The following is a 17141-nucleotide window of genomic DNA, read 5'->3' on the forward strand; positions in this document are numbered from 1 at the left end:
CCTGCATTTTTGTTATTTAGTTGCTAAGTCATGTCCAGCTCTTCTGCTACCCCATGGACTGTGGCCTGCCAGGCTTCTCTGCCCATGGGATTGCCCAGGCAAGAATACTGGAGTGGGCTGCCATTTCCTTCTCCAAGGGGATCTTCATCACCCAGGGATCGAACCCACATCTCCTGCTTGGCAGGTGGATTCTTTACCACTGAGCCACCTGGGAAGTGCATAATTTGCTGCATATATGCTTTGTATAGCTTTTGTTGGATTTAAAGTATATCCTGGAGGGTATAGCTTTAATACTATTGTAGATGTTGTCTTAAATAAAAAATACATATACACACGTATTTTAAATGTACCGTATTAAAATGTTAACAATGGGAAACATTGGGTAAGAGGTATATACTATCTTTGAAGTTTTTCTGCAATTCTAAAACTAGTCTAAAAGATTTTAAAATATGTACATATTTTAATTACTGTCAATACATAGAAATATAATTAACTTTTATATCTTATCTCTAGATATCATTCCTAATCTCTTCTGTTATTCTAATCACTTGTCTAGATATGTTGGTATTCCATACAAATACATCTGCAATTAATGACAGTTTTACTTCTCTTTTGGATTCTTATGGCTTTAATTTCTTTTCTTTTTTTCTTTCGTAAAAAAATATTGGAGCTAAGGCTCCAGGACAATGCTGAATAGAAACAGGTGATACTAACACAGGACGCTTAACTCGGTGCTCTATGACAACCGAGAGGGGTAGGAAGGGGTGGGAGAGAGGTTCAAGAAGGAGGGGACATAGGCATACTTATGGCTGATTCATGTTGCTGTACAGCAGAAACCACTACAACATTCTAAAGCAATTATCCTCCAATGAAACAACAACAAAAAAGAATCAGGTGATACTATCTTGGTCCTGAATTTAAAGAGAATGCTTCCAATATATCTTCACTGGTAAGAGGTTTTTAATAGATTTTTTTCTCTTTTTTTTTGAGATAGGCTTTATTACAACATAGATGCCTTCTTGAGCTAGTTCAAGTGGGTTTTGTTTCTTGGTAACCAAAGAGCCAACACCATAAACAGGCCCAGAGGAAGGCAGGCATTTCCTGACTTTGTCAGTGATTCTGAGATAAGCCACACATTTCTTGCTCCCTCCCCTCCCAACAGCTGAGCAGGGACCTGAGAAGGGAGACTGTTGGAAACTCAGTAGTGTGGTTCCCTAATGACTGTAGTGCTGCAGGTCCTGAAGGAGAGGTCCTAGGACAAAGGTCAGGACTCGAAAAGAGCAGGTTCAGATAAACCCCTTTCCATTTACATCAGCATCTTCTCCCTGGAGCCAGAGCAATGATGCCACTGGCTCTGAATTTCGAGGACCACAGCATGGGCAGTAGGATGACTGCCTCATGCAGAGATGAAAGGGCATTTCTAGCATCAAGCTAACCCTGTCTTTAAGCAGGTGGCCTCACGTGGCTATGTGGAGTCTCCTGAACCAGGAATAGAACCTGGTGGCAAAGGGAACCAGCCACAGGACAGGTGCCCTTCAGACATTCGGCTACATCAAGCTGCCTGGCATCAAGCCACCCAAGGCCTGCAAATAACAGGCCTTGGGTGGACTTGAGACAGAGAAGACTGGGTTTCTTATGTTGAGGTCAAAAGATAGAAGCCAGGTTGCTGGCTGGACTCTGTCCTTCTATGTCTATCTGTCCTATCTCATCTATTAACCAATGCTTCTCAAACTTGTGCCAAGGAACATGTGTGGCTGTGAACAAGTGAAAGAATGGGGAGGCTGGGGCGTGGGAGACAGAGAGGGGCATGGGGTAGGAAGAGTGGGGAGGGTGCTTCAGGCACAAAAGGATTTTGGGAAATGACCAGTTAACCAAAGTGAACTAGGCTTTCTTTTATATGCTAATGAACACTTCAGTTCAGTTCAGTTCGGTCACTCAGTCGTGTCCGACTCTTTGCGACCCCATGAATCACGCAGCACGCCAGGCCTCCCTGTCCATTACCAAATTCCGGAGTTCACTCAAACTCATGTCCATCAAGTCAGTGATGCCATCCAGCTATCTCATCCTCTGTCGTCCCCTTCTCCTCCTGCCCCCAATCCCTCCCTGCATCAGGGTCTTTTCCAATGAGTCAACTCATCGCATGAGGTGGCCAAAGTACTGGAGTTTCAGCTTTAGCATCAGTCCTTATAAAGAACGCCCAGGACTGATTTCCTTTAGAATGGACTGGTTGGATCTCCTTGCAGTCCAAGGGACTCGCAAGAGTCTTCTCCAACACCACAGTTCAAAAGCATCAATTCTTTGGCACTCAGCTTTCTGCACAGTCCAACTCTCACAGCCATACATGACCACTGGAAAAACCATAGCCTTGACTAGACAGACCTTTGTTGGCAAAGTAATACCTCTGCTTTTTAATAAGCTGTCTAGGTTGGTCATAACTTTCCTTCCAAGGAGTAAGTGTCTTTTAATTTCATGGCTGCAGTCACCATCTGCAGTGATTTTGGAGCCCCCAAAAATAAAGTCTGACACTGTTTTCCACTATTTCCCCATCTATTTGCCATGAAGTGATGGGACCAGATGCCATGATCTTCGTTTTCTGAATGTTGAGCTTTAAGCCAAGTTTTTCACTCTTCTCTTTCACTTTCATCAAGAGGCTTTTTAGTTCCTCTTCACTTTCTGCCATAAGGGTGGTGTCATCTGCATATCTGAGGTTATTGATATTTCTCCTGGCAATCTTGATTCCAGCTTGTGCTTCCTCCAGCCCAGCGTTTCTCACGGTGTATTCTGCATGTAAGTTAAATAAGCAGGGTGACAATATACAGCCTTGACGTACTCCTTTTCCTAGTTGGAACCAGTCTGTTGTTACACATCCAGTTCTAACTGTTGCTTCCTGACCTGCATACAGGTTTCTCAAGAGGCAGGTCAGGTGGTCTGGTATGCCCATCTCTTTCAGAATTTTCCACAGTTTATTGTGATCCACACAGTCAAAGGCTTTGGCATAGACAATAAAGCAGAAATAGATGTTTTTCTGGAACTCTCTTGCTTTTTCCATGATCCAGCAGATGTTGGCAATTTGATCTCCGGTTCCTCTGCCTTTTCTAAAACCAGCTTGAACATCTGGAATTTCACGGTTCATGTATTGCTGAAGCCTGGCTTGGAGAATTTTGAGTATTACTTTACCAGCGTGTGAGATAAGTGCAATTGTGCGGTAGTTTGAACATTCTTTGGCATTGCCTTTCTTTGGGACTGGGATGAAAACTGACCTTTTCCAGTCCTGTGGCCACTGCTGAGTTTTCCAAATTTGCTGGCATATTGAGTGCAGCACTTTTACAGCATCATCTTTCAGGATTTGAAATAGCTCCACTGGAATTCCATCACCTCCACTAGCTTTGTTGGTAGTGATGCTTCCTAAGGCCCACTTGACTTCACTTTCCAGGATGTCTGGCTCTAGGTGAGTGATCACACCATCGTGATTACTTAGACTTCTCTAAATATCTCCCAGTCCTAGTGGCCACAAAACCCTTTCTTCGGGGGAACACCTAATGATCTTGAGGTCAGTAGGGTTCCCTGGAACACTGTCTGGAGAAGACCCTGATATCCCAAGGAGGGATTAACCCAAGCCTGAGCTCAATCAGTTCCTGTTCACCTCCAGGATCAGCTGTATGTGGGGCTGCGGGAGAGTGAAGGAGAAGGGGATCTTTGGTAATCACACCATTCAAGGAGCATTTGCCCCTAACTAGATGACTTTTTAATGTGCAGCCACCAGGTGCCCGCAGGGAGAGCAGCCCTGGGTGGGTCAGCCAAGTGAGAGGGGAGACCGGCCCAGAAAGCCCTAATACTCCTCAGGAGAAGCCCAGCAAACCAGGACTCAAGCAGGTAACAAGAGACCCATCGTTCTTCTCTGCCCCATGCCCCCCGGAAAGGCGTGAGGGGAGGCACCTACTTTTCGATGGCCGACACGTCACTGGTGTTAAACTTCCCTCTGGTGAGCAGCTCGGGAGTGATCCGCCCTTCAAATAAGAGGCCCTCCTTGGCCATCTTGACCAGGATCAGTCGGACCAGCTCGCCCAGGTACATGCCACTGACCATCTTCTCGAACCTGCAGGAGAAAAGCACCAGGCACTTGTCAGTGCCTCCTACGTGCTCACCACTGTGGCATCTCATGAGTGGTGGGAGAGACGTGAAAGGAGAGGAAAACATGCCTCAATTCTCACAAGCGCACAGTCTCACTGGCAGGCAAGACCACGCAGTTTGTGTGAGTAAACAATGAACAGACAAGCGGGCGAACAGGGTCATCCAGACCCCACACCCATTCCCAGGGAAGGAAACAGAAGGAGAGCGCCAAGGGCAGGGGCAGTCAGGGAAGGCTGCCTGGAGGTGGAGGGAGCATCAGGATTTAGACGGAAGGTAATGAGGAGGGACCTAGACAGGAATGAGTAGGATATGATCATCTTGTGCGAAACTTTACACCTTACTTTTTATTTTTATTATTTTTGGGCCATGCCACCTGGCTTACAGGATCTTAGCTTGCCTGGATCTTAGCTCTTCGACCAGGGATCGAACCTATGCCCTAGCAGTGTAAGCACTGAGTCCTAACCACTGGACTGCCAGGGAATTCCAATTACTGTACTTTTCAAAGGGCTTTCATCTTTATCCCTCTATCAGGAAGCTCTCCAATTCCTGTGGCAAGGTGGTCAGGAAGTATTCTCTCCATTTCCCAGCTCAGAAAGTGTAGACGTCTTCTCTGAGGGGAGATGACAAGGCTAAAATGCAGCCATTCCCCATGGGACCTTTGTCACTGGTCACCTTCCTGGCACCCATGTTCTCCTTCTCCAGCGGAGAGACAAAGAAAAAAGGTCTCCAGGAAAGTGCTTTGTGCAACTCACTCCTTCCCCACTGACCTGCCCTTACACTCCAGGAGAGGGCTCCCCGAGTAGCTTAAAACCAACCAGCTCCTCCTACCGCTCCGGCCACATTCAGCCACAGGCCAATCACAGTGGCTCGGCCCTCCTGCCTCCCCTGGGAGGTGTGGTGGGCGGTGTGAGTGCTGTGACTGCAGCAGCCATTTTGAGCCCAACACTGCAGGGGAGAGGGAGCCAGGAACTACGGCTCGAAGCCATATCTGAGCCAGAGCCAGGTCCTGAGTCCTGACTGATGAGAGGCCAGGAGGAAGCCCAGAGCAAGACAGATCAGAGGCAGGTCCACATCCAGGCAGCTGGCCTCTCCTCTGAGGGCGCCCAGCTGGCAACCCAGGGCTGGCTATGACACAGCAAAACAATCTGCTCCATTCAGAGCTGGCGCGGGAGCCAGGGATGCTGCCGGGACCTGAGCACACGGCCCCTCAACCCGCCCCCAAATCAAGGAGTGGAGAAACACTAGGTCCCATTGTTCAGACAGGACCAGACAGGACTGCCCTGGCCCCAGTTGCATTGAGGATCCCTGGCAGGAGGGCACCCTGCTGAGTCCTAGCTGCCCCACCCAGCTCCTGGCCCAGGCACCTGTGGGAACAGCTTTAGTGCCACCCAAACTGGAATCTCAGAGCAGACAGGAGCCAGACTGCCTGAATTGAACTCCAGCCCTACCACTTTATTATGCTACTTACCTCTTTGGGCCTCAGTTTCTTTACCTGCATAATGGGGAGCACACAGGGCCCACCTCTAAGGTTGTTGTATGAAAGATAGAGGTGGATATAGGTAAAATGCTCCAGTGCCTGACTAATACTGAGCCATGGCCCTTGCTACGTCTCCTGCCTAATTAAGCACTTTATGTGTATTAACTTATTTCATCCTTATTATAAAGCCTATGAGATAGATATCATCATTATCCCCATTCCACAGATGAGAAAACTGAGGTACAGAAAGGTTATATAACTTGCCCACAGTCATAGGGCTGATGAGTGGCAAATTATTTTCAATCCAGTTAAATCCAGCCTCAGATTCCATGCTCTAAGCACTGTGCTCTTCTGTCTCTCCCATGGACAGTATCATTAAAAGTCACCTGTATTACTGTCATCCTGGCAGCCATCAGCCCCAGCCCAACCCAGCCTCTGCTCGTCTACCTCCAGCTCACTCCTCTAGGCAGCCTGCCCCTGCTATTGGGCAAATTTGACAGCAAGAAGGTTCTTCCCCCTTAAGGTGGACTACAGTCAGCCTTGTGCACCTCCCTACCATTGCTTCTTCTTCTTTTTTAATTTATTTTTGGGTGCGCCAGGTCTTCATTGCTGTGCCCAGGCTTTCTCTAGTTGTGGGGAACAGGGGCTACTCTCTAGTTGCAGAGCATGGGCTCTAATGCTATCGGGGTTCAGCAGTTGTGGGGCACAGGCTTCATTGCCCCACAGAATGTGGGATCTTCCCAGACCAGGGATCAAACCATGCCTCCTGCATTGGCAGGTGGATTTGTAAACCACCAGACCAGCAGGGAAGTCCCACCCATTGCTTCTTGTTCTGCCTTCTGGAGACACTCAGAATGACCTGCTCCCTTTTCTATATGATGGTCTCTTAGACACATAGACACTGCCATCCTCCTTTTCAGATAAAGGAAGCCTGAGGCCAAGAATCTGTCCTTTCCCAGCCCCTAGAGTCCCCGCTGGAGCAGCAGAACAAGGAAACAGCCCTTCTCACAAGCCTCCGGCGAAAGCCAGCAAGCCGTGATCTGCTGCTCAGCAGTCAGATACCTACGACCACAGGCCAGTGGGTGGCACCATGGTGTTGCAGCCTCGCTGCATGCTGGTGGGCACAGGCAGGGCTGTGGCCCACAGGGCCTGGGGGAGCCTGGGAAAGGTGGGCAGGGGATTGGATGCTGACAGGGAATGCCCTTGGCAGCCAGGGTCTGCTCCGACGGGCAGCCCAGGGTCAGAGAAGGAAGGTGAGGTCTGTGGGCACCTAAAGAGGGTTAGAACTGCTGAGAGAGTCTATGGAGCAGGCAGAGCAACAGTAACGAAGGTGTTCGGGGGATGACTTGAAAAGAGGTGCAATTACTCCACCACCATCCAGGCCAAAGACTTCTCCAGGCCAGACCTCCCTGCTGTCACAATCACGGCTGCTGCTGCTGCTTTGGGGGGCGGTGTCTCCTTCACTATGAAAGATGTGAGAGGGAATCACAGGGGAATGGGATTCAGAATTCCTAACAAAGCAGAAAATAAAAGAAAACAGAAGAGCAAAAGGCCTAAGAAGACAAGAAGAGGAGAAGGAAAATTAGAAATGAAAGAAGCTGGGGCTTCATCTACAGTAGGAGACAGGTGTGGAACCAGGACAGAGGGCAGCAGGGAGGAAGGAAGGCCATGGCCGACCCCTTTTAGAGGGATAAACCTTCTAACCTGGGGGCTGGGGGAGCGGTCCTGAAGCAGCTGTCAGCAACGAAGGCAGGAGGCATAGGGCCGCGGTACTGATACCCTTCCTGTCAGCTGTATACGGTCAGTACTCAGTAAATGTAAACTTCAATCTAAACAAATGAGTGGATGCACAGTGGTCTAGAGCCCCCCTGGGCACAGAGCCTTTAGACAGAGCTAGCTAGATACACCTCTGTTTTCAGCCCTGGTTAAAAACTAGAATCACTTGCAGGCTCTTGAAGACAGGGCTCAGCCTAGGCCAAGTAGGACTGGGAGGGAAGGTGGGTAGGGTGGGAAAATACCTAGGCAATAATATGTTTTTTAAAGGTCTCTACGTAATTCTTCTTTATTTTTTCTGGCCATGCCACGCAGCTTGTGGGATCTTAGTTCCCTGAACAGGGATTGAACCTAGACCCTTGGCAGTGAAAGTGCAGAGTCCTAACCACTGGACCACCAGGGAATTCCCCTTTTAAAAAAGAAAAAAATGTTTTAATGTAATTCTAGTGAAAAACATTCCTCTAGGGGACTTCCTGGGGAATTCTTCTAGGGAATTAAGATCCCCCATGCCGTGTAGCACAGCCAAAAAAAAGAAAAACATTCCTTTAGACCATTCATGATAATGTTTGCTCATAAATGATGAAATGCCTCTTAAGACACTCTGGAAGTTCACTATGAAAAACATGTACTTTCCAGCAGGACAGAAAACCACAAACTTAAGCCAAATGAAACCTCAAATTAAACCCGCTTTGCCCTGTCCCAGGGTCCTCGTGCCTTAATTTCCCCATCAGTCAAATGGAGCAAACACCTTTCCCTGGTACAAGGAAAATAAAACAGCTTTGAAGAACCTGACATTACACAGAAGACACAGGGAAGACCCCCAAAATCAGGCAGATCCCTAGGAGACCAGCTACATTAACTTTGGCAAAAAACCCTCTGACCAATAGCCTATTTCTAGAAATATATGATACAACTCACAATCTGTCATCTCTTCGGAACTGTGCTTACCAAGACACCTACAGCAGGGAAGATGGAGATGGATCTTATCCCACCTGTCTCACTCTTTCATATACGCACGTATTTCCCACCCATTTCCCAGCCACACTTCTTATCCACTACTCATCCTCCAACCCCCATCCATCCATCCATCCATCCATCCACTTATCTTTGCGTGTCCATCTTCTATCCATCCACTATTTCAAATATGTTTATTGAAAGTCAACTGTGAGGCCAGTTCACATTTCAGCCTGAGGATACAGTTCAACTCTTTAGAGAAATTCAGAACTACATCAAAATGGATGACAGACAATCCAGGTTTCCACCTAAGCCACGTAGGATCCCTACATTAAGGCTAAGGAAATGGCCAAGGCCCTGGGCCTTATCTGCTCAGTTATCACAGGTAACTGCCCAACCTGCTGTGCTGAGAGGGGTGACTTCAGACTCAGTGATTGACAGTAACTACAGGTACATCATTTCTTATCTGAAACCCCTGGGGTCACATATGCTTGGGAACGTGGACATTTGAGGATCTCAGAGAGGTAGTACGGTACACATGCCACATAGTACAGAATAGCCCCAGGGGTGCCTGAGGCAGGGCTATAATCAAGCATGGATCTCCAGTGACATGTATAAACACGCGAGTAAATAGCTTCAAGGCAGCTGGGGTCAGGTTTTAGAATTGGGGTTTAGGTCAATGGATTGAGGGGAAAAAACCTTTGGCTGTCAGAGCTGGGGCTCCTTATTACCCAGCTGGTGTTTCAGCATGCAGAGCAGATGTTCAATGCTGGGTCTAAGAACTCAGGATTCTCCCAGTGAGAGACCTCATTTATTCACCACCACCAGTCCCAGTGGAGGGAGGTTGGCCATTTATGCAATTCCATTAACTCAGGTGGAAAGCCTATTAGCCAGCCTGGGGGGCTGAGATCTTTTGGGTGACAGATTTCAAAATGACAAACTCCATGACAGTGTCTCTCTGGCAAAGGATAAGGGCAGTTAAGCTCACAGGGTCAATGAACATCTCCCAGCGTGCTGATAGCACCCAACTCCAGAATAAGGCTGCTGGGAGGTCAGTCAAAGAGGGTGGCATGCAAGCATCACAGAGAAATATGAATATGCACTTCAGGAAACAAGGAGCTCACAGGAAGCAATGCCCACACCAGCCTAAATAATATCACTCACACTTCTGTGGCCAGAGCTCTCCAAGGACAAGACTAACTTGCCAGAGAAGTCTGATGCAATGTTCTCTATCAGCTGTGACCCATCTGGCTTATACATGACATGGAAGAAGGTCTCCCCACAGTCTGCACGACTCACATGGCTCCCGACCACTCCCCTGCATGACAGGTATTTGCAGATGTGACTTCCCTCCTCAAATGGACCTTAAGTTCCGGAAGGGAAGGTGCTACTCTGTATGCCTGGAGCCAAGCACTGAGCTGGCACATCTCAGGTGCTCCAGGAGTGTGTGCAGAATGAATGGACACTTGCTCACTCTCCCTGCTCGCCAGACACCATGCTGAGTGGCCTCTCCCACCCTCAGCAGCAAACCCTACTGAGGACATCATACGGAAATGTTTTTAAATCTTAGCTTCAGGCTAATGCTTCTGTGCTTTTAATTTTTAAAACGTTTACAAGAACACAATCACAGTGTAATTAAACAGAAATTTGGGGGTGGAGTCGAGGGGGGTAAACTGGGAGATTGAGATGGATGTATACATGTTATTACTATCCATAAAACAGATAACTAATAAGAACCTGACCTATATGGGAATAGAATCTAAAAAAGAGTGGATAAATGTATCAGTATAAGCGATTTGCTTTGTTGTACAGCAGAAACCAACACATTGTAAATCAATTATACTTCAATAAAAATTAATAAGGAGAAAATAATTTAAAATACGCTTTCAATGCTGCACACACCACAGCTGTGTGTGTCTCAAAAAAAGTGAGCTAATATACACTTGATGGGTGATCCTTTTGTGATCACCTGGCTTCCTGCCCCTCTCATCATCCACCCCAAATCTCCCCTTAAGTGTCCTGTAGGTCCTCTATATGACTATTAAGAAAAGGTGGGACTCACAGCTGCTTCCCGGGGTTGAGCGACCCCCGGTCTATCTCCCGGTCGAACTCAGTGCGGATGTCCTCCAGGGCCCCGTCGTCCCCGAAGGCCCCCCACTCAGTGTTGATGCACATCCTCCCCTCGTCGCCCTCCACCAGGTCGATGTGCCTCAGCTCCTCCATGTAGCACGCGTTGGTGCCGGTACCTTGGAGAGAGAGACGAGATCAGAAGCTGTGACCACACCACGTCACGAGAGAGACGGCAGCACCTGCTGGAAACACCGGCTTCAGGAAGGGACAAGGACAGGGCGGGCGTTACCAATGATGAGGCCGACTTCACACAGCTGGTCGTCATAGCCACAGGTCATCATGGTCCCCACCGTGTCGTTCACCACAGCCACAATGTTGGCATCATAGTCCTGGAGGGAGAGAAGAGGGGTCACTCCCCATTCACACGTGGAGCAGCGATCACCTGCCTTTACGATGGCCTGGCTGGAGGGCTCCCACTTCATAGCCTCCGCTGCTTTCATCACTGCGGGCACTCAGATTCACCAGACTCAAGCCCAGTGATCACATTATGGAGACAAAAAGGCGCCCTTCGTTATTTGGCTTACGATTCTTTTCAGTGTGGAGTTCACTTACAGAGCCACAGCCCTGTGTAAACCATCCCAATGCATCCATGTGCCTTCTGCATTTGCTGCAACCCTGGCACGCTGCACTCAATCACGCCAGCTCCCTGCACAGCTGCCCTCATGTCAAAAGGAGGCTAACCCCTGCCCAAGAGCTCGGCTCTTTGGTAGCACCTCGGACAGCTCTGCTTTGAACCAGCCCCAACCTTCCAGAGTGTGAGCTCTCACTGCTCACCTGCCTCGGTCTTCAAAGACCCGTACCCACCATACCACCGCCACAGGCCATGCACTACCGTCCCCCGAAAGAACCTTAGTCACACAGCCTTCTCCCCACACTCCCCACCTCTAGGTGGTCAAGGCAAGTGGCTAGTGAGAAGTTACCCCACGCTTTTTGATGGCTTTGTCAAGCAGCTTCACCACATCAGTTCCCTCCACGCCGCTTGCTTTAAATCTCTTTGTCCAGGTGATGAGGATGGCCTGTACAGGAGAGCACAGAGGGGTCAGAAGAGGGCTAGAAGGCCTCCACAACCTCCAGGTCCCTGGAGAGTCTGCTCAAGGACAGTGACTAAGCCGAGGCCCAGGGAGGGGAGACACATCACATCAGGTAAGAGACCCAGACTCTTATCTCCTGCTTATCTATCCACACAATGGAGTTCTCTGGTGGCTGCCACAGGGAAAAATACCCTGCAGCTCACACTCAAACACTGTCAGTGGCTGGCTAGTGTGGTGGTGTCACACAGCATGCAGATCTAACTGGTGTCAACTGCACAGCCCGACTTCATTTAGAAAGAGAAATGCTGTTATTACCTGATCACCCTTCTGTATTTTCAAACCAGACCTTGGTTTCCATGGCCCATGGCCCCAAGGAACTTTCATCAGAGCCAAATTTCGAAGAGAAACAAAATGCTAAGATAATTCTTGGCTACTGTGCTTCTAAGAGCCAAGTCCTGAGCTTAAAGGATAACACTAACTGATTCATGCCTCTTCCACAAGTTTGGAATATAAATCCCATTTGTAAGCGATGACTCTACAGTATAATCCATTTCTGTGTGTATATTTCTAGAGAAACACTAAGGACATATATCCAGTGGTTATTCACTTGAGACTATACAAGCATAGGAATTTTATGTTTTGCTTTACACCTTTATATTATTTCAATAGTTTTACATATTGCTTCTGTATCTTTTTCTTTAAATCAAGGATCCAAGAAAAGAATATTGTTCTATGTGACTATTTTCCAAGTGCAGGAAGTCATTATAAATGCGGCTTGGTTGAGAAGAGCTACTGTTTAGGCCCCGTTGTCTCCAGGGTGACACAGGGATGGGAAATGTCTACATTGGGCTTCCCTGCACTCCAAAAGCCAGGTAGCCTCCATGCAGGATGCATCAGGAAGGGCAGGCAGCAGCCTGCAGCTGACCGGGCATTCCAAAAGCCCCCAGACACTGTTATCACCCCTTTGACGCTCAGGCCCCCCAAAGCCTTGGAAAACACGGTGCTGTGGAAAGAACATGGATTGGAAATCAGGACATCAATCCTATCCCCACCACTTCTGTCCATTTCCTCGTGGGCAGTCTTCCCAACTCCTCTTATGGTGACTCTGTTCATCTGTCAAAAAAGGCAGCTGGTCTAGACACTCTTAAAGGTCCCAGGCAGCCTTGAGAGTGGGCTCAGGCCTCCAGATGGGTAATTAGATCCTGGGATCCACTGGCTTCCTAGCAGGCAGAGTGCCCGGCTGAGCAAGCCCTCCCCAGAGAAGGGTCAAGGCTGGCAGGTGGGGGCCACACTTTTGGCTCTTTCTCTGCCAGGCACCATCTGCTCTGCTCTGCTCTGTGGGGCTCTTGTGCCCCCGAGGACGTTCCCTATCCACTTCTGCAATGCCTTCATTCTTGGAAGACAGCACCTCTGCCAGGCAGGCCATATCTGTGTGCAGCTTTCTCCCAGGGCCTAGCCCAACCCACAAGGATGGCACTCAGTCCACGGCCACTGATGAACAAGCAAACAGCCAGCAGCCACTTCATTCCCGGCCCATCTCCTGCCTCTTTCGGCGGGAACAGGGAAGTCTCACCCTGTCTTCTGCCCAGGGAGCGTGGCTGTCAAGCCTCAGCTCTCAAAAGCCAAGGGAAAATAGTACTGACAACGGTCCTTGTGAAAGGCCACTAACCCTACTTTCTTTTCTTTCACTTGCTTGAGTTTAAGAAATGGTTTTCTCTACCAAATGGCCACATGATTTGTAATGAAAAATACACATATAACTAAAGCAACCAAAAAATAAACATGATTATCATGACCTTACATTCATTCTACAAATGCTTCTTAAAGAAAAAAAATCCAAGACACGCAGACCATCCAGAGAAAGGAAAAGGGTTCCTTAGCATTTCCTCTCTGGGGTGTCTGAGAAGCCTAATAATCCCAGAATGTCTTACCTCGTCTATTCTGGATTGCCGACAAGGGAAAGAAAATGTGAATCCCACAGGTAATTTCTTGTCCTTGATTTTTTTTTTCTCCATGAAGTCTCCCAGGCACTCAGCGACGTGATCAAAAAGCTGGAGGAAGCACAAGAGAGCAGTTGGGAAGGAGAAAGAGGACTTAGCATTTCAGGAAAAATGTGAAGGATTCTCCGCCCAACACAGAAAGGAGCCTGGCTACCCTAGCTGCCCATCCCCAAGGCACCTGGTCACCAGGTGGGGCTTTCCCTAGAGGTTCAGTGGTTAAGACTCCCCATGCTTCCACTGCAAGGGATGTGGGTTCGATCCCTTGTTAAGGAACTAAGATCATGTATGATGTGCAGCACAGTAAAAAAAAAAAAAAAAAAAAGGAAAAAAGAAGCCAAGAAGTGCATGACTGGCAAAGAAGAGTCCCTTGAAAATAGCCTGCCTTGTGGGCCAGCACGGTTAAGCCTTCACGTGGCCTCTTGTGTATCACCTGGGTACTAAGATGTATCATCTGAGTATTTAGAAAATGTGAAAATAAGAGAAAGACAGTTCATCCTGCACAACACACAGGCCATGGACCGCCAGCAGCCACCCAGGCAGCGTGGCCATCTGGCCCCTTCTCTCTAACTCCATCTCTCTCTCCCTCCCTCTCAGTTCCAGAAGCTCTGTAAGGCAATTCCCCAGCCTCCAGGCCACTTGAGTGATCTCACAGTCTCCGAGTTATCCACTTTTTACTTTAACTCACGTTCCATATGCATGCAAAAAAAAAGTGCTCGCGTCCTAAGTGTAGGGTTCATTGGATTCTCACAGGTGCACCCAGACACCCTCCCGTGCAGTCACTGCTGCCACGCAAACTCACAAGGCCAATCGCAAGCCACTCAGCCTTCCAACGCCCTCTGCATGGCTGTCTACTATGTATAAAAGGAACAGCAGCGTGCACTCCGTGGCGTCTGTCTTCTTCTCCTCTACACTATGTGTGTGGGCCATCCACGTAGTTGTGTGAGAACCAGTGCTGGTTCTCATTGCTGCATAGCATTCTATGGTGTGAATATACTACGATTTATTTAGTGAACTGCAATTTAAGTTCTACGACACGCTGTAGAACTTGCTGGCTCTACAACAAGTTGCCAGAATATGCATATGTCTCTTAGGATCCACTAGAAAGAAGTCAGAACACTGTTTCCCTAGCCTCTGTGTGAATGCTGTCAATGACGGCAAGCTCATCACCTCCTAGGCAACTTCTTGGATTTATCCAATACCTCCCTCTTTCTCTAAAGTATATCCAGAACTGAATATAGTATTTCACATGTGCTCCGATTAAAAAAAAAAGCTTAGTTGAACTAAGAACCTCCCTTTCTCTTAGCTCTCTACCTCCATTAATATAACCAAACCATATATATGCTCTTTTGGCAACCATGCCACAGTCTAGGTAACCCCTCTTTTTTTTTCACGTGCCTGTCATCTAACACTAGGCCTCCCATGTACATGGGATTGACACAGCTAATGGAGCTTCTTGAAGCCCAGAGAATGCAGCCTTTGCAGGGCTGAACCGCACAGTCACAGGAAGCAAACTCAGCCAAGGCAAGGCCAACTGCCTGAAGGCTTTCTCTGCAGGGTCCTTCCCCTCCCCATATTAAACTTATAGTTCTATTCAGGTTTGATTTTAACAAATGTGTCAAGGAGAGAGCCCCACAGGAAAGAGTGGAGTCCATGGGGGTAGATCCCTCCCCAACGCCTGAGGAGGGGGCAGGTCCCCTCCACTCTCCTTCTCTTCCCTCCTCATCTAAAGGGATTTGGGGGGAGACCTATACAGGGGAGGGGGCTGGTCCCCAGGCCGTGGGGGTGGTGTCTGGGATAAAGTGCTATGGAGGAACAAGAACCCAGACCAGGGAGGAGTCTGGGAATGGCACAAGGACCATTTGCCAGAATACACAGCCTTCTGATTCCAGATTGAATTTACAGATAAAACAGAACCAGACCACAAGCAGCACCCACTTCCTCTCCCCACTAGGGCTGTAGTTTGAAGGGAGAAGAGACAGTTTCACCAAAACCACGGTCTATCACTCCGGGCCACTCTGTCGGAGCTCCCTGACAGACTGAGGGGACAGAGGAAACCAAAATAAAATGTTGGATAAATTGTGTAGGAGGAATCCAGGAAGGGCCCAGCCAGAGCTGGGCCAGGCATCACGGCTGCCCCCACAGCCACTCTGTAGAGTCTCCTTGAGACGAGGCCAGAAGTCAATATTCCCATCCCCATCTTTCCCCAGACGTCCCTGACCCAGCTCTGCAGTCTGATCTTCCTGCCAAAGGAAAGGAAAAACTTGTCAGTTCTGACTTGGGAGCCTCTGTCCCTGAGTCACTATTACTGAGGCCACGGTGACAGCGGCAACTCTGGCCAAGGAGACACATGACCACCTTCCCTGGGAGAACCCAGCTAAGCTTCCTGCGACCTACATTTCTGAGCGACGTAAACCCATTACGAAGCCCGACAGCTTGCCCCACGTCATCTGCCGGAAGAAGCTCCCTCAGGGGAGCAGGCTGGGCAGAAGGCAGGCAGGCTGCGGGCAGGAAGAGGCAGGGAAGTGAGTTACACAGGGCTGTGGCGCTGGAAGCAGTCTCTGGATTGAAGTCACACACCCACCCCTTTGCACTCTGCTAAAAAGGAAATGCCATTTGCGGAATGAACCAAGGAAGGGGTGACAAGCCTGCTCAGAATAGACAGGAAGCTTCCCCCAGGCTAACTCATGTCTAACCAACCAGAAAGGGAAGTTACCCAGCCTCTCTGCACTCAAAATTTTAATGATTAAAAAACATTTTTTTTCTTTCCTGAAAACACGCACATTTATTTAATTTAAATAAATTTAAGTCATTTATTTAGTATTCAAAACTCCCCAAGCTAAATAAGTGATGTCTTAAGAAGATCACAATTATGTTTCTGAAATTATTAACGCTTAAAACTGTGCTGAAACTTTCAAGATACTTTGTGTTTCTGTGTGTGTTATGTGTGTGTGTGTAGAGCAAGAGAGAAAAAAGGGTAAAACAAATAGTTAATTGGGATATCTGGATAAAGGATATAAAAAGCTCTTTGTGCTTATCTTAAAGTTTTTCCTGAAAGTTTAAAATTATTTAGAGTAAAAGGTTTTAAAATCTATCAAAAATTCCTGCCTATGTTTGAACATGAGATCACAGCCCCAAGAATTCAGCACAGTTCACAGGCTGTGAGTTTGAGCTGCTTCATGGGCAAAATGGGGCCCTTTGTGGACTAGGGTATTCTATAGGTCAACAAGAGATATCAGAAAAATGGGCCACCAATATTTATTGCTAACCTCACACCAAACTTCTAGACGAGAGGTTGCCGCTTCATCCCTATTTTTCAACTGCCAACCCTCTCCTCCCTCAATCACTTGAACTTTCCTCCTTGCCCACACATTTCTACACTATCAAAAAATTTTAGTAAAAATACTAATTAATTTATTAATTAATTAAAAACAAAGACCCAGTCTAAGAGTGCCCCACATTGCTAAAACTGTCACATCTGGAGCCAGACTGCCCAGGTTCAAATCCCAGCTTTATCACTTCTGTGCTGTGTGACCCAAGGGGCTGATCACTTAACAGCTGAACCTCAATTTTCTCATCTGTGAAACAGGAATAATACCTACCCACAGAGCTGTAATGATGATTAAATGAGTTAATCTGTATAAGGGG

At 48.0% G+C, this 17141-nt stretch overlaps 1 protein-coding gene and 1 non-coding gene across 4 annotated transcripts in view; both read right to left on the reverse strand.

The window, feature by feature from the left end:
• HK1 (hexokinase 1) overlaps positions 1-17141 on the reverse strand; it is a 72053-nt gene that overhangs the window by 21654 nt on the left and 33258 nt on the right. For 2 of the 3 annotated variants that reach the window (XM_068982370.1, XM_068982369.1), the window contains exons 4-8: positions 13428-13547; positions 11386-11481; positions 10695-10794; positions 10398-10581; positions 3941-4096 (exon numbers count right to left, since the gene is read on the reverse strand). In XM_068982370.1, coding sequence (XP_068838471.1) covers positions 3941-4096; positions 10398-10581; positions 10695-10794; positions 11386-11481; positions 13428-13547 — 656 coding nt within the window. The remainder of the gene's footprint in view (positions 1-3940; positions 4097-10397; positions 10582-10694; positions 10795-11385; positions 11482-13427; positions 13548-17141) is intronic. The other variant, XM_068982367.1, reaches the window with a different exon arrangement.
• Positions 7712-7784, reverse strand: TRNAE-UUC (transfer RNA glutamic acid (anticodon UUC)). The gene has a single exon. It is a non-coding gene; the product is annotated as a tRNA-Glu (tRNA).

Source organism: Capricornis sumatraensis, chromosome 10, assembly GCF_032405125.1.
Source record: "Capricornis sumatraensis isolate serow.1 chromosome 10, serow.2, whole genome shotgun sequence".
Classification (NCBI taxonomy): domain Eukaryota; kingdom Metazoa; phylum Chordata; class Mammalia; order Artiodactyla; family Bovidae; genus Capricornis; species Capricornis sumatraensis.